The 27,934-nt window shown below is 43.8% G+C and overlaps 1 protein-coding gene across 5 annotated transcripts in view; it reads left to right on the forward strand.

Moving 5' to 3' along the window:
• KCNH7 (potassium voltage-gated channel subfamily H member 7) overlaps window positions 1–27,934 on the forward strand; it is a 416,570-nt gene that overhangs the window by 184,434 nt on the left and 204,202 nt on the right. For all 5 annotated transcript variants that reach the window (XM_083153933.1, XM_083153934.1, XM_083153936.1 and 2 more), the window contains exon 3: window positions 6,204–6,359. In XM_083153933.1, coding sequence (XP_083010059.1) covers window positions 6,204–6,359 — 156 coding nt within the window. The remainder of the gene's footprint in view (window positions 1–6,203; window positions 6,360–27,934) is intronic.

A 27,934-nucleotide genomic window follows, 5' to 3' on the forward strand; every position in this document is an offset into this window, starting at 1 on the left:
TCCAGAGTGTACAATGGCATTAGATGTTGGCAATGTTTCAGTGCCCAATATTTATTTTGTGGCACTTTCGCCAGGTCTTAGTGACGTCACCAGGTGTTACATTTTGTATATTGTATCGTTAAATTGTTGAGACTTTCATTTCCGAGTTCCGCCTGTTATATGTATTGTATTGGGCTTCCTACCAGGTGCGCCTATGGTATATATAAATTACAGACCTCTTTCCCATGGGTAACTGAATACAATAATTCATCAGCGGCTATTAACCGTAGCACTAAAAAACTGTGGTCAATCATTCAAACTGATGTAGACCTTAATTTGTCACATACCGAAGTGATGCCCTGCTATTCTCGTTCTAGGAATTTGTGGGACATCCTTGTAAGAAATGACATTTCCAGGCTTGGGTTAAAACCCAGTGGAAATTGTCTCCAAAAAAATAGAAAAAATGGCTGCTTTAAATGTGCATGCACAACCTGCAATTACTTAATCCCAGGGGGTTCTTTTACACACCCACATTTGGGTACCTGGCATCCTGAAGAAGAAGTAATAAACTTCAAAACGTTGATCCCGCAACCACTGACTAGCGTTATTATTGACTGAGTGCCGCCTCTATGTACTATATGTTGGACTCCGCACGGAGCACCTAGGAAGGCACCTACCATTGACTTCACCTTGGGAGTGCTGTTCCTCATTCGCCATATATATATATATATATATATATATATATATATATATAATGTTTTTATTCCTCCTGTCTTCTGCTATATTTCCTATTTGTTATATTAGCTTTTGCAGGCAAATGTTTTCTAGATAAATCTGAATTGCTCCTTTCTAGCTAGGAAATGTAAACAAACAATTGAAAAGCCATTTATAAAAGCTGACGCTTGCTGTACATTCAGATGAAAAATCTCTGCTATCTGCCAAGACAGCTTTACGAAACATTATTCATTAGCCTAAAGACTGCTATTCTCAGATGGTGAAAGCTATAGTGCTTATTTAATCAGTCTGAGCTGCACCTATCCTACAGCACGGCTATTTTTAGTAGTTGTGGAACAGTCCTAAATTGCTTATTTTCTGTTTACTAAAGTCATTTTGTTTGTTTCCATGGAAACTGAGGCAAGTGCCATTGTATAACTATTGCATGAGATGGTTTAAAGGCACAATGGATAAAACTTGAGAAGTGTGATCATAACAAACAGATGAACTGTGCTGAACGTAAAAATGTCACATACTATAAAAGGGACTTAAGTACTGTGTTGAAAAGCATTACTTTTCTGGAAACAAATATTTCTTGAATGATTGGGTAACAGGAGTACTCACATTTATCAGAATTATTGATAACATGATTAAGGCAAATTAATTGATATATGAAGTGATCATTTATGATATCATTAATAGCGTTCTGCTGCGCAGGCCAGGATAAAGTCTTCAGGGGGCTCAAGGCAGTTAAGAGCGGGGGCCCACACTCCTTGAGGGATTATGACTTGTCGAGAGTCATCAGGTCAACATGAGAATGACATCAGGGTCAAACTGTCATCATGCGGTATGACGGAATGCTAATGGACATTTATCATGTGTACGGTGTACCCAGATGATATGTCATGTAAACAAGCTGTCCATGGTGGGAAAGTGGTATCTCACATTCTCCCAATGGCAGAAGTGGCTTTGGCATCTTCTTCTGGCTCATGGCAGTCACGTGAAGATCTGCTCCAGCATAGAGGTCTGGCATTCTGGTGAGTATTTCCCTCCTAATCTAACCCGCACCTTACCCTAAACTTACCATTCAGCTTGTCTTTAACTCTCCTGGTGGCACCCATCCCTAACCGTCGACATTCTTAGAATCTTAACATTTCACTTATGAATATGTCAACAGTTTAACGATGTTGCCTTGGTACATATTTGAACCATGTCGACTTTTTGGTGTCAAATTGTTACTGAAGAACATTTGACTATATACCGCCTCTGGGATCTATTGTCAGCACCACCCACCACTGGTACCTATACTCCAGTGTGGTTCCCCCCTATGTAAGCATGTAAGTGGTCTTAGAAATGAAACCCATCCACAGGGTAACCAATACAACGCAAACAAAGTACAAAATTTGACTTGGTAATGGATATTTTCATTCATTGTGTTGGAGGCATTTGCTTGCAAGTTTACAGACAGCAAATTATAAATACCAGAGATTTTTTATTTTACTGCTACTGAATTTGATAAACTAGGGAATCACTTTTTTTATCACATCATTAATCAATATTAGGGGATTAGCCGTGACAATCCCCTCACGTGAAAGACTAAAATAAATATTTGAGCTAAAAGTTTTAAATAAACATTACTCTAATTAAAAGTAATAACTTGCTATTGAATAATGCATGCAGATTAGGACATCTAAATTTAAGATATTAATTATTCATATTACTGCTCTTTGTTTCTATAAAATGCCTACACTAGACATTTATTCACTTTATGACTTAAATATATTTGTTAAATTAATTTAAACGTTACTGTATTAATATTAAACTTTTCTCTGCTTCCAACAACTTCTACGTATGTTTCATTTCTACTTGACCCTGTCCTGATCTGGCAGTCACACATCTTAATCCAGCTCTCGATTAAGCTGCAGCTACTTTTTCCTCTCAGTGGTGTCCAGATTCTCAACTGTGGCACACTAAGGAATTGTCATTGACATAAATCTTTTTTTTTCATGACTTCCTCAAATATGCTATCTGCTACTAAACTCACCATCGGGTATCCTCCTGGTTTACACCTTGCCTGTTGACAAACCTAAACACAACCTTAACTCTTAACCTAAATAACTTATATAAATAACCTAAAATAAGACACGGACACAAAGTGCTGGCGTTTCAAAAGAATGTCAAATTTATTTTGACAACTAAAACTATGACTATAAATGGTGGCGGCACTAAAGAACGGTCACCATAGGAAAGGTGGGGTTAAAGATCACTATGCATACATACATCGCTGGTGATCACTCTCCCTGGTCAGCCACCCGGCCTGGTGGTGATGGCCATCCCCCGGACAGAAGCATGGCCCATGACAATCGATGTCGAGGGAGAGTGCACCCCACTACCTACACACAGAGTTCTTAAAGAATGACCGTTCTTTACAGCCACCAGAGAAGAAGAGAAAAAGGAGGGCAGGGTGGGTGGGGCTTCTTCAGACAGAGGGTTTGTCACTATAACTCGTGATCCCTTCCTACCCTGTCTAGAACCCTCCCCCTGCTCTGATAGGCCTTGTGCCCATCCTCATTAACATACATGTGACCAACAGCACTGTGTAACCTGTGAAGAACCCTCAGTGGTTTATGCCTCTTCAGGCTTAATCAGCCCTCTGTGTTTCCGTCTATTGAAAAGCTTGGGACCATGCAAACTAGCACAGTTCCAGTCTCTTTTTCAACCCAAAATGCCTCTTTAATACATACATTTATACTCTGGATGACAGGTGACTTGCCCGGTGCCTTCCGAGATGCACACTGTAACATACAGCAGCAGCGTATAGACGACTGTGGCGGTGGCACTCAGGACTTAAAGAAACGACTCGTCAGGTGCTCAACGTTTCAGTGCCCACAGTGCTTTTATCAAGAACAAGTTATGACAGTAAAACACTCACTTTTGACTTCATGCTTAGTTTGTACTCTGACATGCACTGTCAAGTGTGGGACCTTATATAGACAGGTGTGCGCCTTTCCAAATCATGTCCAATCAACTGAATTTCCCGCAGGTGGACTTCATTTAGGCTGTTGGAACGTCTCAAGGATGATCAGTGGAAACAGGATGCACCTGAGCTCAAATTTGAGCGTTGTGACAAACGATGTGAATACATGTAATTTCTTGTTTTTTATTTTTAATACATTTTGCAAAAATCTACCCAAAAACTTTTTTCACGTTGTCTTTATGGGGTATTGATTGTAGATTTTTGAGGGGAAAATTAATTTATTCCATTTTAGAATAAGGCTGTAACATAACAAAATGTGGAAAAAGTGAAGCAGAGACATGAAATCTGGTACACTGAATTCTGCACACAAACACAGATTTTTTTTTTTTAAAGCAACAGTTAATTTCATACTAAAAAATCATTACATGTGAAGTTACTATGGAAGTTATATTATAAAATCCATATTGATCTGAATTTCTATATTCCTAGATAAATTTTATCTTCAAGACACATGTTTCTGACTGTTTTCCATGAACGTATAATGTTATGGGCCCCATACATCAGCAATCACAATTAATGGTTTTCCAGATCCAATGATTTTTTTTGGCCAAATAAATGGTTTCGACAATCTATTTGACTTGCCCACACATTACAGATTTATTTCAGTGATCGCCAGATTTTTCCATCTAAAGATTGCATCTTCATATCTGAAAAGTGGCCATACATCACCTCAATCGATTGTCATTTCAGATGTTACTTCTTTTCAGAATTTAAATAGAAGAATAAGACGAAACGGGAATGCCCACACATATAAAAAACAACCGCAGATAATACCAGATTATTAAACATGTTTAAAAATTTAGATTCAGCAATCGATTGGCCATCCCGATCAATCAAGGGGGAGTCCACACATTAACGATTAATTGTGACAATCATCTCCAGATCTGAGGATTGTCACAATTAATTACTGATGTAAGGGGCCCATTAGTAGGTTTTAATGATGTCTATTCGGACCCATGAGTACAAACTCAACTATTATCTACAGATATAAGGGAGCAAGGCACAGTAAAATGTTATAAATAATAACATGCATAAATCTTAAAAGAGATACTCAGTATTCTAGGATCTAATTAGATCATTTAAAAATAAAGATATCAAGAAAATAGTCCTGTTGCTTTTGAAATAACTTGGTTACTGGATGTGTTTTTCATAAACACATTTTCTTAATGATTTGAAGTGATGTTAACAAACTAGAATGATTCTATACTGTACAATGACATCAGAAATCACTTTGTATATTGATCTATTGTCATTTACTATAGGAGAAGTGTAGATTGGAGGGGATATTTCCATTATTGCAAGAGGCCTAGCACTTAGGAGCACTAGACATGCTCCAGTGGCGTGCAGTGAACAGAGTGATTGGAGAGGCACTGCCAGGGGAGCTAATGAAGGTGTGACTGGGGAGCTGCGAGCCCTGGGCTGTGGGGCTGGAGGATGTGCAGCCCAGGCTAATGCGTGTGACTGAGGCGATCCGGGCGGCAGCGGCGGATCTGGGGCTACAGCAGACCATGCACCTGATCCTGCAGATCAGCACTATCTCCTTCACCAAGGAGATAGTGAGAGGATCTGATGCTCAATCACATCTGCTTTCTTAAGGGCAGAAAGAATGTGTCTGTCACTGAGGCACTTCTATAGGTGCCTCTTATACAGCTTTTTTAATGGTCATTTACCGCCTGCAGCTTGGCCCCGGCCCCTGCTTCTGGATCTTTTACATTGACAGCCAGAGGCACTGCTCTCGGTGCCTCCTAAACCAATAAAAAAAAATGACATGGTAAAAATGTGTCATAAGTATTTTCTTTGTATTATTTTATTATGTTAATGATTTATGACAGGGGAGGCACTGTCCCTGGCATGCTCCCAGAGGAATGGCCCCACTCTCCATGATATGAATACACTTACGGCAACAGTGACATCCTATTCTGAGCCATGTCCTAATATAAATATATACAATGTTTTAAGGTGATATATTATTCTGAGGCTATTCCTAACAACCTTGTGTTCTGCTTTGTCCTGCCACACACTTGGATCAGCATCCCCACATGCACAGAGAATGTTCTGATGGTTCTGTGGTCCTTTGTTTCTTGAGTGGTGTTGTGGACCTGTTGGACTTCTGGTGTTTAGAGAAGTTGTCCATAAAAAACAACTTCTACAATAGCTAGCATTTATTCAATAACATTCTAGGTGGAAGCTGATTGGTTGGCAAAAGCAAATAAAAAAAAAAAAATAATTCTGTTATCTGTCAGTAATCTAGAGAAGTGGTTCCCACTGGATTGCATGAGTTGCCCTTTTTAATATGCAAAGAAAGACATATCATGATGCTAAAATAAGAGAAATGCCCAGCTACTGTTCTGCATTCCCCAGCCATGAATGTGAATTTAACCATTAAAGATTATTTTTTAAATATTCCAATTTAGGATTGAATATTAAATTGAAATTATCATGTCTAATTTTGGATTTTGTTTCTCTATTTCAGGGACAACATTTGTCTGCTGCACACATGTCATTCCAGTGAAGAACCAGGAGGGTGTAGCCATGATGTTCATTATGAATTTTGAGAATTTGTCAAAGATTGAAAGTCCAGATTCCCCTGAGAAGATAGGCCAAATTCTTCCAATCAAGGCAGAAAACCGTGAGTAATCACTTATACATGATATCATTTTATTTTTGATTGTTCGTTGCTCTGAGACATTCCAAAATTAGTTTCCAGGACATATTAAGGGAAACATGGGCCTACAACTGAAAGTTATCAAGGGTATATAGTGAAAAGTAGAGGATCTGTCACCAGTCCTATGTGGGTGTGGCCATGCCATGTGGGCGTGTACCCTACACTATCAGCCCCAATGACTCCCTAGATACAAAAATTACACTCCAATGTTTTCCAGGGAGGTTTCCTACCCTATCCCAAGATGGCCACCAAGATATCTTCTAAACATGTTTCGTGGCTATCTTGATACTGCGTAGTGTGACATGGTGGGAGTTGTCTTTTGCTTAGCGCCTGTTTAATACCTGAAAATAAAGCTGTTCCAGCATCCCTGCAAAACTGCCCATTTTCTGTATACAGTCATCGGCTATTGATCCCACATTTTTAAGTTCCACTCCATGACCACTGTACATGTAACAGTAAGTAAAGCGGTACCTGCCATCTATAAATAAACCACCACCACTGGTTATGTCACTGGGATGTTCATAGTGTGAGTCATTCGCTGGTGTGTGTGTGTATGTATAACTGTGTAATATCAGCACCTGTACACTCATCATTCACAACAGTTTTTAGTGATAAGAATAAAAATAACAGAGACAACTGTAGGTGCTGACTAAATAAAACAATGGTTCTTCGTGGTCAAAATTCTTTTAGATCAGATTTGACTGGGCACTATTTACATTTTTAACTAGTCACTGTTTTCTATTGGTATGTGTGTTATTATTGGCTGATGAGAAAGTAGTATGTAGCACTGCAGTCCCAATTCATAGTCAATAGACCAGCATCTGAATCCCTACTGTTAAAAGCCTGACAGTCAGGATACCGACTTACAGGGGTTATTCTCCCTCATGGGAGTCCACTACTAGTGGCTAGTGCAGCGAGCCACCGAGCCCCCAGCATGGTGATTGAAGTGAGCCTGCAAGGGGCTTCTCTGCGCTCGCCCCCTGTCGGAGTATCATCAGTCAGGATTCCGATGTCGGACTAAAGACTGACAGAATCCCGACTTTCAGGAGCTCATACCACACCCCGTCTGATTGGACAAAAGTGACATAACATCCATTTATGCAAATAGATCTAAGCTGCAGCAATTGTGTATTGAAAGTCAAATCTCACAGAATGAAATACTAATTTTAAACAAAAAAGGTGCTCCTGTTTGGTAAAGGGAAGGATAAACAAGATATTTCTAATATTACATTCACATTGCATCTCGGACCCAGGTAATTGCCGGGTTGGTGACATAAGGACCTGGGTTGAGGTGCAGTGTGAAAGCACCACAGCTTATAACCTGGGTTGACCATATCATTTCGACCTGGGTTGTAAGAAGGGTTAAACCTGGGTCGTCCTCTGTAAATTGTCCAAACCAACTTTGCGATTTGAAAGGGGTATTAGTGGGAGATGTGCTAGCAGGATGGGGGAAATGTAATAGGATGAGAGATTCAGACAGTGAGAGATTTAGTAACAAATCTTCACTTTTTTTAAAGCAGCAATCAGTTTGATTTTTGCAGTGTAAATAATTACCGCTTTAAAAAAACTGGAGATTTCTTACCAAATCTCTCACTCTCTGCTTCTCTCATCCTATTACATTTCACCCTAGGTGTCTGTAGGAGATAGACACCTCCTGTTTTCATTTGCGAGATCCGAGTGCTCAATCTGAAATATGCCCTATCGTTTGTAGAGGTGCAAACTTCTTTTTGAATTTTATACTTAGCTTTGGCTTTTTCAACTATTTGTAATTTTTCACATGTTTAGAATTAGATAATTGAAAAGGAAGCTTTGGATTTATGAAAGATTGCCATATGTGGCATTTGCTTTGGAATGGACTCTGTTTATTAGGTGGAAACTACAGTACAGTACATTTTTTTTTATATTTTTTGATCAACACATTTTTACTGTATCCCTAACGTTTACTGTATACAGACAGTTTACGGTATCCCGAAGTAGAATAGAATCAACTTTATTAACCATGTGTGCTTGCGCATTAAGACATAACATGCGGGGGGGCACATGCCCGCCGAGCTGCACAGTGCCTAGGCAGTCATCAGAGGTGCCACTGGTTGTTGCAGCAGCCAGGTAGGTAACAATATAAGCAGATACAGTACAGTTATCACACAGGGAACACATACCCGTCAAGCTGCAGAGCACCTAGGCAGCCATCAGCGGCGCCACTGGTCGTTGCAGCAGCCAGGTATAACAGTATGAGCACAGTATGAGGTAACAGTATGAGCAAAGACAGCACAGTTACAGCAGAGACAGTACAATTTTCACACAGGAAACATGGGATACATATGGCTGAGTGCACAGTTTCTAGGCAGCCATTGCGGTGCCATCTTGATGGCCTGTAGGGAGAGCCGTGGGTAGCGTGTGGGTGGTGGTGGTGGTGGGGGGGGGAGTCAGTCAGTGAGGCAGGGGGAGAGTCAGTGGGGTGTAGGTGCGGCACCACTGCAGAGTTGCCCGGGGCTGATGCGGCCTGCTGGGGGGGGGATCCTGCCAGCCCCTGGGTTTAATGCCGGGGGTCCCCCTGGCTGATGTGCCTCCTGTCCCCCTCCTGAGCTGGGTCCTTCGCACCGAGTCTGCTGGTCCTGCCTGTGCCCAGCCCTCTGCGTCCATAGAGAAAGGAAGCAGAGGTTATCTGCCTTCCCAGGGTGTCCCCAAGGCTTATGGTGCTGCCGGGGGCTGCAGCGCTCTCCTTTCTCCGGCCGGGTGCCTCCAGGCGTCCTCAGCGCTCGTTTCAGCAGCCACCTCCTTGCTCAGGCCGCTGTGTCCTCAGCTTTTGGCTCTTGGAGCTCGCTTCCTCCACTGCCAGCCCGGCTCCTCTGCCTTGTCCTTATCCCCTCCGCCACACGCTGCTCCTGAGGCCGGGGATGGTGGAGCTCCGTGGATGGGGAGAAGGAGCTCCATGGGCATGCGACCATCCCCGGCCTCCAGCGGAAGTAGGTAAATTTATCCCAATAGTTTACTGTATAATGGAAGTGTAAACTGTATGCTGTAAACCTTTGGGATACAGTATTTAAAAAAAATCCATTGGGGGAAATTGACTAAGATTGTCCGTGATTGGCGTGAAAATACGGCCTGAGAATTCTGCAAATTTACTAAGCTGCCGAATTCTCAGGATTAGTATTTACCGGATGTCAGCTGACCACCCACATCCTTCAGAATGCCCACGCACATCTAAGTTTACCTCAGAGCAACCTAAGATGTGCGTGTGCCTTCCACATAATTCAATGGTTGGCGACCATCAAATGATGTGGGTGTTCCCCCGTAGCCTGTGAACGGATGTTTATGTTAAACATCCATTCGCAGCCAGTGCGGTGGGGGATTCGCCGGACGGGGTTTGGTGGGCTCGCAAGGCTGCGAATTTGCATCCTTGCGAATCAACCAGAATAACCCCCAACATTCCTTAACAGCCTGACCACAGATCAAAATTCTGAGACCTTATCTACATCACACACCCTAAGAAATGACACTTCAACCATCAAAATTCCTGTTGTCATTTTAGGGTAGTTGCTCTCACAACCACAAAAAAAAGCCAAATAATTAGATAAAAGTGCAAAAAATACTTATCATAGACAGTATAATTAAATACACACAAATATTGCTTTCCTCATTAAAAGCTGCAGTGCAATCTTCCATAAATTCTGTTTGAGAAATGGAAATATCAATCAAGTAAAATAAATATGCATCTGCGTCTGATAGGAGTCCCGATTAGGGTGGCCAATCCCAGGATCGGGATCGGCGGGATCCCGGGATTTGGCCACAAAATGTCCGGGATTTCAATCCCGGGATTGGACTATCCAATCCTGGGATTTCGGGAATAGACTGCGCATGCACAGTTTAATGCCGGGCAGCGTCTGAGCAGCCGCTGCCCGGCTGACCCGGTGTGTGGCCTGCGCAGCGTGATTCGGTCATAGTTCACACTGCGCAGGACGCAGCGTGGCATCCCCAGCATCCGGAAGACGGCTCCCGCGTCATACCCGACGCGCCTCCCAGCTACCGCTTCATTCCCAACGCCTGCCCCTGCACCACTGCCACCTGCCTCCGCACCTCTGCCGCATGCCCCCGCACCACTGCCGCTTGCCCCCGCAGCTCTGCTGCCTGCCCCCCGCACCACTGCCACCTGCCCCCTCCACAGCTCCAAAAAAAAAAAAGTTTATGTGGGGGTACAGCGGCAATATTCTTTTTGGATATCATCAGTGCCATCAGCAGCAGGGGCAGTTTTCCCAGGGCCCCCACACACAAGAAGTCCCCACACAGGAAAATCTGACCCTGTAATGGGACAGCAGCAGTCCCACGCCCTGGACTGTGCTAGGGGAGTATTACTTGCCATAGTTTCTAGCCTGGAAATTGGAACAACGGCTGTCAATGCTCACTCTGCATTCAGTTCAGCGCAGGACATCTCCCAAAACCTCTCATCTGCCGCATATGACAAACCACATCTGTGCCACTGATGAAGGGACTCAGGGGCTGCACTGTATGCAGGGTGAGTACCGTCAGCCACTTTTCCATTTGCTGGGTCAGAAACCACGGTATGTGGTGGCCAGGTGAGTATACGAGATACTGTATACCTCCTGACACATGTGTATGCGTATGCATGTAGATCTATGTCATTCACATTTACATGAACACTCCCTACTGTACTCACCCGTACCTTCCGTCCCTCATTCTGCCTCTAAGAAATCAACTCAATCTGCAAATGGATGCATGTACAGTAAATCCTTTTTCATGAACAAAATAACTACCATATAACCAACTCATGAGCACCAGTGTGTGGTATATATTTATCAATCACCTGGGTAAATGGGCAGTCTTTCCTAGATCTATGGCAGCATGCAGTGAGCAACCAGTAAGTTCATTTATTCAAGGCTCAACTAACTATTGTAAACATAGGGAGACATAACAAGATCGTAGTTCATGCATCCAACTTTGTTTCATATTTCCATTATTCAAGGAACACTTGTTGGCCAACTATTTTGATGTCACTGTCAGTAAGCTCTTGTTGTTTTCCTGGGCTCTGTGTTATCACAGAGTCTCATTTGCATGATGTCCTGAACATCTCAGAACACTCCATTCATTTTCTCAGAGCTTGTGATAAAACATGTACTTTCACTGGTTGTTATAGCTTTACTACCTGTCATGGAGAGAAGGATTATTGATGTCTTGCCTCTCAGCATGGGAGATAAAAACATTGTAAACAACGTCGATTTGATGGAAATAGAAGAGTGTTGTTGCCTGGTCATCGAACAAGACTTGATAATTGTTTCAATATGTCAAAGGTAGGAAAAGATGAGACAGAGGAAGACACTGACACAGAAGTTGGTGAAAATACGTTCGATAATTCAAGGGTGGAACATTGAATTAGCAACATCACATCAACCCAACTCATCACATGGAGAAAGCATTGACACCCGACCAAGTGATAAGCTTGGTGAAAGATGTGTCTTATACAAAGTCATTTGGCCCCTGTAGGGAACACAGACTGCTCTGAAACAGACAAGGAGATAAATATGGATGGAGACGTGCTGTCTACAAAGTCATTTGACCACTGCTTAGAAACGTCTGTATGGACACCTGCCCAGGAAATAAACAGGAAAGGAGAAAAGATAACAACAAGGTAATTTACCACCAGCAAAGCTTATGGAGACTGTACCAGCAGGAATCAAAGAGAAGATAATAAGAAATATCTACTAGGTGAAGAACCTGATGTGGATTAGAGACCTGGAAGTAACATGGAGGCTGATGGCACTGGTGATGAACAGGAAGGATCAAACCTGCAAGAAATTACTGAGAAAAGAAATGAGTTCATCGGCTGTTCTGAGTGTAAACTACTACAAAGAAAAAAAATAGGTGAATCCTATTGGTCAGAGGAAAAACTGTACATGGCTGTAGATGCTGCTTCCGCTGATAGGCTTTCTGATTGACTGGGTGATGTGTGAGGCTCTTGATGGACTCTGGAAATAGAACCATTTATTGTTTATGCACCTGTATGCAAGTATACATTGGACCTTATTCGGGTCTGTTAGTTGCATGCATGCTCAATGTTTTCCAAATGTGCATTTCTGTGCATGTTCCTGCGCCAGGTTCATGTGTCCTCAGGGCAGATTGTTTGCCTGGTGCACGCACCCAACATTGTGTCCGTGGGAAGGGGGGGGAGGGCGTGGGTCGGCGGGCCGGGGTACTTGCCATTGGGAATGCCGAGCGTTTCATGGGTGTTTCCATGAAAGCGCTGAGCGTTCCCATGGAAGTCGCCCAGTGACGTGGGCACCGGGGGTGGGCAGCTGACATCATCAGATGTCAGCTGCCCGCCATTTTCCTCCCCAATGTGGGAGTTTCCCTCTGGCCTACGAATGGATGTTCACTGGATGTCAGCTGCCCGCCCATTTCGTCACGAATGTGCACGCATATCTGAGTGACCTGAGAATCACTTTTGATATGTGTGTGCACGCACCACATCTTTCGATGGTTGGCGACCATCAAAAGATGTGGGAATTTCCCCCTGGCCTACATAAAACATCAATTTGCATACCAGGCGAATGAGCATGGTGTGCGAATAGAGGGCGGTTGCCCCAGTATTTGCAGGGTGGCATCTGGTCGACTTGCACGGCTGTAGATATGACGGAAGGTGAGCATCACGGGGAACCTGGCCGACATTAGCAAGGTCGACACAGCTTTTTCGTCTTTTTTTGTGTGCCGGTCCACTCTGCTCCTACTATTCAAGTAGACATAGAGTAGGAATAAAATAGTGTGATGAGCGTAACGAGGCACCATGCCCACAGCGATCCATGCAAGGGGAAACTGTGCACATACAATGTGTCCACGGGCATCTCGCTGACATTCGGAACTTTGCTACTGTTGACCAGGTTCCCGTCGATGCTTACCTTCCATTGATTTCCTGTCACTGTCCTATCTAAATGCGGACAACCAAGTATAGGCATCTAACTAGATGCCGTCGACCTCTAGTAGTCGACCATGGCATGACCACCAGGATAAATACCAAGTACTACTCAGCGCTTGGTGTATACTTTTTTGGGTGTGAGGGTCTGATCATTTATTGGGCCTCTCCTAGAAGAACAGGCCTAATTAAGGGTATGATATCCTCTATTATGTGGATGGTAAAAAAAAGTTTTTTTGATAAGTTCATCATGGCAATGCCAGCATGATCGGTATGTAGACATTGAAAATGTTAACATGTTTATTATGTCACCATTGAGAGTGTCAACACTGATGTATTGTTGACAGTGTTGAAATGTTAACACTGAGTTTTTAGTCTGCTTCTTTCCATAACCCTTCCTTAATGTTAGCCTGAACGCACATCTTCATTTTCACAATGTTGACTTTTCAAACAGTGGGGCAGATGTATGAACTAGCGTTAAGTGCAGAAATGCACGTAACGCTAATTAACTGGGGGGGGGGGGGATTAAGTCCCCCAATGTATTACTAGGGCACCTAACATGGGAAAGTGACAGCCAGTCAAATTACACTCTGCGGGGCTGTCCCCTGCAATCCCCCCTAGTGATTAGCAGTGTATTAACAGCCGCCCAGGTGTTAAATTTCCCTGGCCGCTTTTTCCAGCTCAGGGCTAGCGTTGTCCTATCCCCACTGCAGGGACAACGCTAGCCCAGCTGTGGCTCCAGGCTGCGCTGGAGAACACGCGGTAATAGCATAACGGCTCTCCTTATCAGCTGGGGGTGCGGTAATACATTCGGCCGCAACGGGTGCCCGCTTCTCCATGTTATTCAGGAGAAGCGAGACCCGTTATTTTAAAAACGTTAGGGGCAGATTGATACATCTGCCCCAGTATGTCGACATGCTTTCCATTTCCCAAGTGTCAAAATTTATACTGTCAACATTTCAGCCAATGTTAACATCATAATTGTCAATATTCTGGTGTTGGCAATCTGGGTCCCATTTGAGCGATATCTTTTACTCTATCGCCTAGTGTGTACACTGAATATCATTAAAGATGTGCTCTCCCACACATTGATAATGACCCCCTCCCTCATCTGTACATGCTCGTTAACAATGACCATTCTGCAACTGCCCCCCCACCCCCGTTGTTGCTCCCTTCCCTGCCGGCATTGGAGAAAGTGCTGGATAAATGATAAGTAGAATGTGATTGGTTGCTATGGGCAACATCTTTCACTTCTTAAAACTCACACTTTAGTAAATTAACTCCATGGAATTAGATTTGTTGTCATGTGAGTATCCCAGCTGTCTCAGACCTCCCCAGTGGTAGACATGCATATAAATGTAGTAAGAATGTACTATTGACTATCATTGGAGGTGTTTATTGATAATCTATGTATGAGGTATGGATATTGTGATGTCGTACATACACAATGGTGTGCCAAACATGTTAATAAAGGGTATGGGTCATAGGGTCAACAATAAGAAGGTGGGCAGTGAATAGGTTGACCACTATTGGTCAACAGGCCATAGGTAGACACATGAAAATGGGCAACATGACTACAGTAAGTTCAACTTGGTCGAAAGGTCGACAAAAGCAATAGGTCAATATGGATACCGTATAAGTGTACAGCGTCCCCTTGCATGGGTTGCTCCACTCGCCTTGCTTCAGGCTCATGGGATGTTGCTATGGGAAACCATCCAGAATTTACTTCTTATATATTTAGCGCCTTTTAGAAGATAATTGATAGCATCCGAGTGGTTGCCTATAGCAACATCCAATGTAATATAGAACTCCCATCTTAGTAAATTTCCCCCTATGTCCCATATGGAGCCACCTTTTTTTTTTTTAAATTGAAAACTCAAGCCGACTTTTTTCATGTCGACCTTTCTCATGTAAACCTATTTAATTTCGAACATGTCCAACTAAGGTACAGATGGAGCTGGTCCCAGCTTTGCAGGGGATGGCGAAAGAATTGCCAGCCGCCATCCCCCGCCAGCCGCCATCTGCACGCGCATCCCCTTCCGACGGCGCTTCCCCCGGGTCCCCGCCGGCTTGCCGGCGGTCACCCGGGGTCCCTACTGCCTCCCCGCTCTCCCCCCTAACCCTGTTAACCCTGTTCGTCTCCCTGAAGCGGAGACAGACAGGGTTCCCGTCGCCCCGCCGCCTGGAAACTGAGAGGCGCATGCGTGTGAGACGCACGCGCGTCTCAGTCAGATGGAGCGCCTCGCCGCTGGCGGATCGCCAGAGGAGACAATCTGGCGATTCGCCAGCAAGAGGGAGGCTGTCTCCATCTGTATGTCAACCTTTTTTCATGTGTCAAACAATGGACTGTCAAACGTTTTACTGGCGACCTAACAACCGCATCCTATTAAAATATGCATAAAGTATATAGCACAGTCTTATAGACAGCGTAGAATGTACGGTAATCTTGCTGTGCTCCTTATTATATTTATAGGAAAAGATGACAACCATCATATTGTAAAGTGTATAAATACACAAGCTCAAATATGACAATGTATCTGTTAATAAAAAAAAAGTATATTACAGAGATGAGATCCAAAGAATCGCTACAGCGACATGACACTATGAGATCTAGCGGTGATGTTAGAAGGAAGACAACGCTTTGTCTGTTGTTTTGGAGACTGAGGAAGACAAAGTGTCACTTATCTTTCTGCTTTTGAAAGTTTCAGCTTCGTTTGCAACTAGAGCCAAAGTAATATCTGCCACAGTTTCTCTCTTAAAGCTTGAGTGAATACCATCTGGTCATGTAGAGATAGTAAAATGTGCCCTCAGGATCACTAAAATGTTTTCTTTCAACGATCTGGTAAATGCCTCCCAGGGCATCAGGTTTTGACACTGATTCTTGAATAGCAAAAATGATGTACCAGGAGACAGCAATTCAAGTATTACAGTGCTTGCCTTTAGCTCAGATCATAACACTCATAAAAATAACACTCCCAACGGCTGGTCCCTTGTGCGTTTTTTCGCGGCACTCCCAAAAAGACACCTGAAGTACAGTATACTGTATAAAGGTTTCTTTTAGAATACAAATCATGTGTGACCTTTGCCCAGAAAAACTTGAATAAAGACTATCGTACTCTCTCTTACTCAGGGAATAGTTAAAATTGATACAAAAAGGTTTCTTTAGGTACCAAATGTATATTCTAATGTTGTGGTACCACTCTCACAAAAAGTATAAATACTTTTATCTAGGTTTCTTTGTGGCCTTCCAGTATTGAAATGTATAACTGAAATGATTAAATTTGGTGCATGAAACTGAACCAAAAAAATATATATTTATTGTACATAAACAGTCACACAGTTGGGGTGAAAACTATAATTTAAAACAAATAAATAAATGTTTTTACAAAAATAATAAAAAAAACTCCCACTTTCAAAAAAATGGAGCCCCTATAATTAGATGAAAACATATGAGAATTTTATTTTTAAGAATATCATTGGAGAACGTAACAGGGCCTCAGGTGTTTCCGATTGGTTTTAGCTTTGTCAAGCCCTAGTGGCTGTAAGAGGGTCTGTAGTTCTAGAACCCCACGTTCTAGCTGTATCCATATAACCAGGGGTTAAAGTAAGGGGGAATGGGGTGGAACTGAGTTCCACCACCTCTTATGCTAGGGGAAACTGAGTTCCACCTCTAGCACTGCCCTGAACAGTAATTCCAACAGAAAAGCCTGTCCCAGGGGCTTCTCCTTCTGCCACGGCGTATGTGATGTCATGCCATCACCGCCGCTGCAACGAAGAAGAGATACTAAGAGGAGCAGGCATGCTAAATACAGGGTGAGAGGAGGCTGGAGGGACTCAGAGTGGAGTGGCAGCTGCTGAAGGAACACAGGGAATGTAACTGCTTAGGGACATGGACAATGAGCTGCTAGAATGACAGATGTATATAATGTCCACATCTGTGGACATTATGTGTATTAGGGGCACTACTGTGTGATTTAATATGAATCAATGGCACTACATGTGGTGTAATGTGAATATGATTGTTTTACTGTGTGTTGTAATTTTAATGTCCCTTTATGCTCCGGAGGTAGGGCACACACTCCCTACCACTGGTCTAGGCTTTGCCTAATGAAGGGGGGCAGTTCCACCACCCCTCCAGGACCACTTTAAGGCCTGCATATATCGTCAGAGGAGAAGAGCAGTCTTTCCTATTCATAGCTCACTTCTACCCCCACCCCTTCCCTAGTCCCTTCAGTTAGCTCCTTCCATTCCTGTCATTGTCCATACAGTATCACAGCGCTCCTCTTTGACCTTATAATTTACAGTCTTTCATTCGAATTAGGTCCTATTTTCAGTTTTTAGTATAGTCTGGTTTATACTTGCCAAATTCCAGGCTGCTGCCTCCAGGATGGATCCGATATGATTTCCCGGCGGTCGGGATCCCGGCGGTCGGAATCCCGACACTGGAATCCCGACCGCCGAAATCCCGACAAGGGGGGGACATGGATCGCCCCCCCTTGCGGGCTCGCTGCGCTCGCCACGCAGCGGGCCCGGTGCCTCGCTACGCTCGGCACGCTATTTTATTCTCCCTCTATGGGTGTCGTGGACACCCACGGAGGGAGAAAGTTTCGGGATTTCGGCGGTCGGGATTCCAGTGTCGGGATTCCGACCGCCGGGAAATTAACCGCATCCCTCCAGGATAGGGCAGCTAATGTAGTTCACCTCAGTGGGGAATTTGTCCAAGGCGAGTTTGCTTATAGCTTTATTTAGAGTAACATTTACAATATTTTATAGTTGCAGTCCTTTGTACTTGGAGAGGTGGCGTGGGTGAAATGTGTCTTATTTTGAGTTATATCACTTTTTAAATATAGTGTCTACAAAATACATCATTTTTCAGCTGCCCGAACCAATGTCAAGTTTTTGAATTGATGATTATGATTGTAGTATCTTTTCTCCAAGCCCATCTATATGCTAAGTTTAAAGTTTTGCATATCTTATAATGTGTGTAACTCAAAATATATAGAGTACCTTAGATAGAAACCCAAGTAGAAAGTAGAAAATCTTTCAAATATACCAACAGGCATCTATATTCTCATTTCTAAATCATTCCCTTCGTGCATATATCCTACTAAATGAATATACAGTACATATAAAATATATTTATATATAAATACCAATACAACTAGGCCAAGAAACTCTACCGTAATGCCATGCCTCTTTCTGCCATTCAGACATTTCAGACATTAAAAATGTATATTTCGCATGGAATCTTGGGAGAGGAATTCAAACCCCGCAAATTAAATTCCCATGACACTTACTGCTCCTTATGGACAGCGAGCACTTTTCTGTGAATCAGGGGCAAATCGTCTGGGCAAAGGGTGTGAGTTGGGCTGCCGCTTGTGGTATATAAATGCCATGGCAAATGTAATTTGCATTCTTCACCCACCATTGAATTCCTTCCAGTGTGTTATCCTTGTATGAAATTTATAGTAAATGACAGTTTCTCTTGCCTGATGCAGTAGCTGCTGGTATGCCAGCAACAAAGAAATAACCCATTTCTTCTTCTCTCTCCTATAATGATAGATGGCAGTATCCCCAGTATTTTGCATTCCGAATTTCCCCATCCATGAGGTTTATTAGATTCTCAGGATTGATGACTGAGTGACCTGGCAGTGTAGTAGAATCTCAGCCGGCCTAATGCACATTGCAGATTCCTATAAAACAATGATGTTATCGTTACTATTCAGGAAAACCAATGACACTGCTTTTCGGATTAGGGAGACTTGGATTTCAAAAAATCACATTTGCAGTTATTTTAATTTTGCAGCACAACATGGAAATGCTACATTTGGCAATTTTATATCATAGCACAGACTTTTACAATGTGATTGGGAACAATGTCAAACACATTATACCTAATATTCCTCTGTGTGGGTCAGATGAAGATGGCCCATAACAAATTTAGAGAGAGGTTTTCGTACATGGAATTGTAGAGAAACGTACATTACTAATCAGTTAATTGATTTAACATTCACATTTATTGGATGGTGGTGTGATATTGAAATGTACTGTATGTAAGTAACAGGAATATGTATTTTAGTAAGAGTACAAGTGTATAGTAAATTCACTTCAGGAGTTCATTGCAAGTGACAGCACTGAATTCTGTTCCATGCATGTAATCTCGAATTATATATTTTATACTTTAGAATGTTCTGTTGCTAATTCCGTCTCACCAACTGTTTTCCACGGTAACTGCAACATTCTTGCCTACTCTCTATGAATCTGCATGAGAATCACGATTTTTCGACTAGTTTCCTGCAGCCCTAAAGGAGTGGGAACCCTTCCCGCATTCCATCCACATCCTTTAGTTCCTCCATTGGTTGCCTGTGTATTACCGCATTCAATATAAATACTTCTACTTACATATAAAGCCATTACTCTGACTGCACCGACTTTTATCTCTTTGCTTATCTCAAAATATATCCCCTCCCGATATCTCCACTTTGCACAAGATCGGCGTCTCTCATCCACACTCATTACTCGCTCCCACTTACACTAGGATTTTTGTCGGGCAGCACCCACCTTATGGAATGCCTTTCCACGCACACTAAGACTCTCCTTTAACCTCCAAACTTTCAAGCGTTCCCTGAAAACTCACCTCTTCAGGCAAGCCTATCATATTTAGGACCCCCACACAACCTCCAGTAGCATTCTTATTCAATTGCATCCCATCAGGACTGTCCTATAATCTGGTGGGACTGCCATGCTATGGAATTCTATCCTTATGTATCCCTCCTATTATCCCTATAGATTGTAAGCTTGCGAGCAGGGTCCTCCTACCTCTATGTCTGTTTGTTTCTACCCAGTTTGTTTAATCACTGTTGTTTCCAATCGTAAAGCGCAACGGAATATGCTGCGCTATATAAGAAACTGTGAATAAATAAATAAATAGTGAAGTGGGCAAAATGTGGAGATGCTGTAAATCAATCAATTTGCGGTCGGCCGGGGGTGGGTGGGACCTACTGACCTATTGACACAATTTTATGAAAATGACATCATTTAGGCCCACTCCTAGTCAGATATGTGCAACTTGCAAAATGACCTGTGAGGGGCGTGGGCTGATGGTGTGACTCATCAGGCCCCCTTCTTCTCTCCTAGCTTCTCCCCGAGAGATGTTTACAAAATGGTATGCATCTGCAATTGGGAAAGCCCACAGCATGTTGGCCTACTGGCAGTCGGTATCTGACGTCAGAGTACAGGCAGTCGGGATTCCGACGTAGGTCCAATGCCCGTCGGAATCTCAGTTTTTGAACCCCCCATACCATACCCGCTTCTGTTGAGTTTCTGTAAGCAATTGTCTTATCTTGCTGAATAGCGAGCCTGTGACTTTGCATTAAACAGTTTTTTAGACATACCTCAACGTATGATTATTTAGCAACCCTATGACTATTGTGGCATGGACAGCATACTTCCACAAGAAGGTAATGTGGAAGATCCAGTCCAGGATTTAGTACAGCAGCAGCAACAGGGCTATAGAGAGCCAGTCCATGTTTTTTAAGATGTACAGATGCAGCCTTTCTTATTGTGGCTGACGCAGCACCAGCGGCCCCTATCTGGCGTCTGGCACGCTTACTGATGAGAGTGGCTCCGTCTGTATTGCGAATCACTCTCTGCTGAATAACAGATCCTGTAACTTCCTCTTATACTATATGTGTGTCCAGAGCAGGGGGTCATTGCTCCGAATGCCAAAAAAGAGGCTGGGTGATAAGTGTTTGTGTTAAATGTGTGTAATTTAAATATAATGCTGGTTATGCAATCAAAGTTTTAATGTATTTTCAGTAGCAAAAAACACAAATCATTTTAAATACAGAATCCATAGAAAATCGTTTTAGCAATCATTAATAAGCGGATGCAACTGTAGATTAATTCTTGTTTGTAAGCAAATCGATTGTGAAATTTGTACACTTGTAATCTATATTATTGAAAAATGTATAATTTCTTATTATGCTTCATTGAGCATAAAGGTATTAAAGGAAAATGAAATCTATAATGCTGATACATAGGACCTTATTCTGGTTGACTCACTCAGGCGCGAATTCACACCCTTGCGAGTCATCCAGAACCCACCCTGTGAATGGTGGTACGTCCACCCCCCTTCGCACGCTGGGTTTGTTCGCCCGGAATGCAAATGGATGTTTAACATCCGTTCGCATGCCAGTGGGAACCTGGCACAGAACCCCATCTTTCCCCCATCAGCTGTCCCCCCCCCCCCCACACACACACACACATATGCTAATGGGCCTGCCCGGCACCCCATGCCCCTCTCTACCCCCCGCTCGAAAGGCAGGGAGAGTGCACGCGGCGAACAGATTTAGCACCGAGTTCTCACGCTCCCAGCATATGCCATGCTTGCCTACTCTCTCGGAATGGCCGGGAGGCTCCCGAAAATCGGGACCCCCTCCCGGCCCCCCGGAAAGGTGGGCAAGTCTCCCGCATGCCCCCCAGGGCCCCGCTCCCCCACGGAGCCGCTGGAAATAAATGCCGAAATTTGCGGGTCTGTGGGAGGGGGCAGGTGGTTGCGTCATTTTAGCCCCGCCCCCTACTCACAGACCCACGAATCGCGGTATTTGCATGGGTTGGGGGCGTGGCCAGGAGATCCGGCTGTCCTCTCCGGGCTTCTCCCGGAGAGGCAAATTTCAAAGTCGGCAAGTATGGCATATGCACCTGTGCAGATATGCTGCTGCGCAAGCGCATAAGCAAAACATTGGTCCCGGTGTGAATTTGCGCTTGGCCGAATCAACCTGAATAAAGGCCAGAGAGTAGCTAACACCTTCTGCTTCTTAGGGGTCCATGCATGCCTTTATTGTATGTTAGCGCAGCCATTCTTCTTTTCTTTTTTCTGTATATTTTGTGGAGTGACACCGCCCAGTTACTATACTGCAGCTTGACACAGCAACTCCAACCTCTGCGCCTTCAATAGATAACTCTGTTATCTAACATCCTTTTCTGTTGAGTGCTACTGACATAGAATGTTCGCTGGGCGGGAAAGGTAGATGGACGGCAGAGATGTCCAGGTGGAAACAATTAATTGCCAATCTGCCCTCTCTCTCTCTCTCTCTCTCTCTATCTCCACAACTGTATAACATGTTTGAATCAAATTTTCTAAAGAAATAAATAGCCTATATATACTGTATATACTTTATGTGTGCTAATTATTAATTCACTGGAATAAGATATGTTTTACAGTGTTTAACTTCACTAATGAGCAATGCATATGGTTTTATTCACACAGTATCATTATCATAGGACTAGATAAGAGCTAAATATAGCATGTCTTCGATCTTGGCGTGATAGGAGGTAAAAGTTACCTATCTTTTGCAATTAAACTAATGACCTAGTCAATGTGTCGAAAAGTTTCAGCGGTAATTTTGGAGTCTTGCTTGATGGCACAAGTATATGTCTAGTCTAGTGGGATACCGTTAGTGTTGCCATGGTTACAATGTATGCAAGATACAGTAATTGACTTACTATTCATTGTTACTACATTCCAGTGTTTGAATACAGTATGGCTTTACAACAAGGAATTATTTGATGCAGCCATTGAAAAATAGAAGATGCAGCTCAGGAGCATCTATCCAGTTACAGCAGTTATTGAATATGCTTACTTAGTTGACGGATGTCCCTGATTACCAGAGACAGCCCCAATTTTTTTTTAAAGAAATCATCACTGGAATTTTAAACCCAGGTCCTGACAGTGACCCAGGTTTTCTGTCTCTTTTTGTACCATAGCACATGCATTCTTGTGCAACTATCTATTGTGCATCTATATAAGGCAAAGCAGTACATCATGTGTGCTTCAAAGCAACATTTGGGTAGGGACCCAGGAATACTATGCTCCATGTCCCCTAAGGTGCCCATACACTAGGGCAGTGATGGCTAACCTTGACACTCCAGCTGTTGTTGAAGTACACACCCCAGCATGCCCTGCTACAGTTTTATTATTTGGCCATGCTAAAACTGATGCAGGGCATGCTGGGATGTGTAGTCCAACAACAGCTGGAGAGTCATGGTCTCAGTGCCTCGCTATTATATTCTCACTCCACGCCGTAGTGGATGGTAGGACATGAAATACCACCTGTCGGCATAATTTTGTAAAACAATTCATGTTGACCTTTTTTGTTGTTGACATTTTGACCATGTCGACTTTTTGACCCTGTCCACCTTTTGACCATGTCGACCTTTGGACCCTGTCTACCTTTTCACTTTCGGCTTTTGGACCATGTCGACCTTTTGACCCTGTCAACCTTTTAACTGTCGACCAATAGTGGTCAACCTTATGACTGTCGACCTAGAGTCTATCTATCATGAGTCCGGATACCGTTCTTATGATTCCATACTTTACACATTCTCCCCCATAATTTCTCTCTTTACAATAATGTCTAGCTGTACATTTTATTTTCGGTATCTATATACAAACATTACTAAGATAGAAGTAGATTTACTAAGCAACCAGTCAGATTCTACTTCTTATTTATTCTGCACCTTCTAGCAGATAATAGAAAGAATCTGATTGGTTGCTATGGACAACATACCATCTTTAATAGAACTCCCATCTTAGTAAATCTACCCTTTACTATCTGCAGAGCTTCCCAGCTTAGAAGGGGGTATGGTCATCATTGGCTCGTGACTTTCCTGACTTTATATTCTCGCCTTGTGTTTTGAAACTCAAGGCCCCCATACATTAGTCCGACTTGTCCTAGAACCTGATTTCCCCTGCAGCTCCCCGGGAGAGGGACACACGATTAGGCACTTGATGTGCCAAGTTTTGCGTATGATGAATCGCATGGATTTATCATATGCAGTCCCGGGGGAGCTGCAGGAGGAGGGAGCCTTGAGACTGACTGGGCGGAGGTAGCTGTTGTGGAGAGCCGGGCAGGGGAGGAAGCTGTGCAGGGGATGGCAGCGGGCGGGGGATGCTGGCTAATAGACAGTCGAGCGGAGGGAACAGGGGGAGGCAGGGTAGGGAGCCGGGCAGGTGAGGAAGCTGTTGTCCTCTGACTCACTGTGCCAGCAGGAGCAGGGCGCCCATTGCTGAGCAGGAGAAGACACTGGTGCCGGGCAGCAGCGGGAGGAGCAGAACACTTAAAAAAAATAAAAAAGCCCATACAGATGAATAGGAATCCATTGATTGGGTGAGGCCTCTCTCAGCCAATTCTCCCACCACTGCCCGGCACCAGCGTCTTCTCCTGCCCGGCGCCGGGCGCCCTGCTCCCACTGGCACTGTGAGTCAGAGGGCAACAGCTTCCTCACCTGACCAGATCCCTACACTAGGGCAAAAACTACCAGTAGGATTAGCGGAAGCCTTTGATTCACCTTACCTCCAAACGGTCATACAGATCGTGAAAAATAGTGAGGACATACAACACTTGTTAAAAAAGTGGATCTACCTGGACCCAAAGGTCACTCAGTACCGGTAAAGTGAACTTACCTCTGACCCACTGTACCCTATTGCCCCTTGTCCCTCTGGGCCAATTCCATTGTCCTGTGGCGTGATTTTACCCATAATATTTGTTTATATTGTGTATATGTAATGTGCATCAATTGTTTATGTATATGTATTTTTAAAACAGTAAATTGTTTATCTTTCCATAAATTTTTGGTCTAATTCTATTAAGCGCTGCTCACACGCCTAGTGCATGACCCCTTGTGTATATCCAGATCCCTACACCGCCTCCCCCTGTTTCCTCCACCTGGCTGTCTATTAGCCACATCCCCCGCCCACTGCCGTCCCCCGCACAGCTCCGAGCTTCTCCTAAGATTTCGCAAGTCTTATGTACAGCCCGTCCGACCTCCCGACTCCGATGCGCACGGGACCGTGCATCGGGTCAGATGGGATGTCTACAAGTGTGATTTGGGCTGATTTCACGGCTGAAATCGTGCCCAAATCACATAGCGTATGGGGGCCTTAAAATTACAGGAAATCCATATTAAGTTCCTCAACAAAGCATATATATCACAAGCCCTATGGAGCCACATAACCCAGTCAGACTCTAGTTTTTGCGTGAAATTTTCTTTTTCAATCACAACTTTCATACATAATGTCTGACTGTGCTCTAAGACTAAACAATATTGGTAAAAGTTTCGGAGCTTCATACAACAGATCACAGGAAAAGGTTACCATTCACTTGGGAATGACTCCTTTTAATGGACTTTACCACTTGGTCTCCTATTTTATTATCCACAGCTGTGTATCCATTTTTAATTCTTACAACCTTAGCTAGATTAGCAACTGATTCTACAACAATGGCTATCAAAGACAGTCTCATCAATAGAAATATGGAAACTAGAGTTATTAACTATACTCTTTTTTGATAGACGTACAGCTCTTTATGACATTGAGGGGCAGATTTATTAAGCTCAGTGAAGTGATAAAGTGTCTGGCTTTTATCACCGGCCAATCAGCTCCTAACTGTGAAGTTACAGGCTTGGTTTGAAAAATGACAGTTAGAAAGTGATTGGCCTGTAATAAAAACCAGACACTTTATCACTACACCGAGCCTAATAAATCTACCCCTGAGAGAGGTGTTCCATCCTAAGTGGGAATTGTACCTTGCTTGTCTAGCCCTTGAAACTGCAGATCGTATTATGAAAACATTTGAAAACACTACGTCTTTGCTACAGTGTCTTTGATAAAAATAAATGTTTGACCTATTTACCTCTCCTGATTCCATAACTATTTTGAAAAATTAACAGAATAGTTTGGCTACAGTATCTCCCTGATTATTCACTGTGCATCTACAGTATATCCAGTGCCGGTGCAAGGCGCCGGAGCGCCCCAGGCGGGGGGGGGGGGGCGCCCCGGCGCTCACCCGCTCCACGGGTGGGGAGGAATACGGCCGCCGTGCTGCTCCTGGGGGGAGGGGGGGGTGATGCGGCCGTGATGCGCTGATCTGGGGGGGGGGGAGAGGGATACGGCCGCCATGGTGTTTCCAGTGTATGTTACTCACCCTTCGGCGCCTGGTCTAGCTCAGCGGGCGGGAGGGAGAGCTGAAGGTCTGGCTTAGCGGGCAGGAGGGAGGCCTCGCAGTTCAGTCCCTGCACAGTGTGACTGACATCTTCCTCCACCCGCACCGTGTACAGCCGCTCAGCCGGGCAGCGCTGAGCACTTGGCTCACCCTCAGACGCTGCCCGGCTGAGCGGCTGTACGCGGTGCGGGTGGAGGAAGATGTCAGTCACACTGTGCTGGGACTGAACTGCGAGACCTCCCTCCTGCCCGGCGTGCCCGCTAAGCCAGACCTCCAGCTCTCCCTCCTGCCCTGCTCCCAACCACCGCCCCCCAAATGCCTAACACTGCCTAGTGGTGGCGCTAGCCCTGAGTATATCATTCTCTTCCTCTCACCTCCATTTTTCTCCGTTCACCTCTTTATTGTTTCTTCTTAAAAAATGGAATTAGTAACTCATAACATTATTATACCTTTACTCAGTCTCAACAGGAATTATATCTTATTATAACTACAGTAAAAATGTAATTGTTTGCCTTTATGCTTAACTATCTACTGTATCTCTTACATAATTGTCATCTGTTATTTTTCTTTTTGTCCGATACGCATTCGGACAGTGTTGAATTGATTTGGTTGTAACCAATGCAAGGTGGCTTGATTGGGTCCACATTAGGTTCTGGGCCACTAAGACCCCACATCCTGACCCCGTGGGGGTCCTAGGGGCCCAATAAGGGGCCTGGCCACTACGCAAAGTGTGTCAGGAAAGCAAGATATGGTAAAGTTGCATAACATAGAGGGGGTAGAGGGCATGGGGGTTAAGAAAAAAAATGTGGTGACATCCAGGAGCCAACCAGAGAGGTGTATGCCGGGCACACCATGGGCTTGGGTCCGGTATGTATTCGGACACTGTTGGACCGATGTGGATTAAATGAACATGAGGTGGCTTGATTAGGTTCAGATTAGGTCCACTGCCACAAAGATCCCAAAAGCTCAACCCCATGGGGTCTCGGGGCCCAAAAAAGGGGGCTGGCCACTACACAAAGTGGGCCAGGGAAGCAAGATACTGTATGGCAAAGTTGCATAACATAGAAGGGGGTAGAGGACATGGGGTTTAAGAAAATAAATGTGGGCAGATCCGAGAGCCGTCCACAGAGGTGTATGCCTCCCCATGCCCAGGCACACCATGCGATGCATGTTCAGGGCCTTCCGCTGGATGGATTTGGATGAGAACCTCAGATGACAACCAATATTGGCTTGTATAACTGGTCATCATTCTTTGAAGCATAACGCACTCCAACCACTACAATTGTCCAAAGCATCTGTAACGGAAGCATTGCCAGTTTGCTACAGTCTTTTTAAAATTCTAATTAATGAAATGCATCTAAATCTAGTACACATTGTTGCTGTTGCTAAACAATGATTGATTATGGTAATAACTTATTACATTGAATGGGAGTTTGCAGTAGAGCAAAGCAATTACAACAATATATGGGCCAATACACACGTACTCATACTTATTCATGTGTAAGCAATTAGACATGCACAAAATGCAAACATGTCACGTCACCAGCTAAGGCAGTGCATAGAAATCTTCTTAAAGGAACACTCCAGTGTGCAGTGTATTTTTATCTCAGCAC

The sequence above is a fragment of the Crinia signifera genome, chromosome 7, assembly GCF_055691185.1.
Source record: "Crinia signifera chromosome 7, ASM5569118v1, whole genome shotgun sequence".
NCBI lineage: Eukaryota > Metazoa > Chordata > Amphibia > Anura > Myobatrachidae > Crinia > Crinia signifera.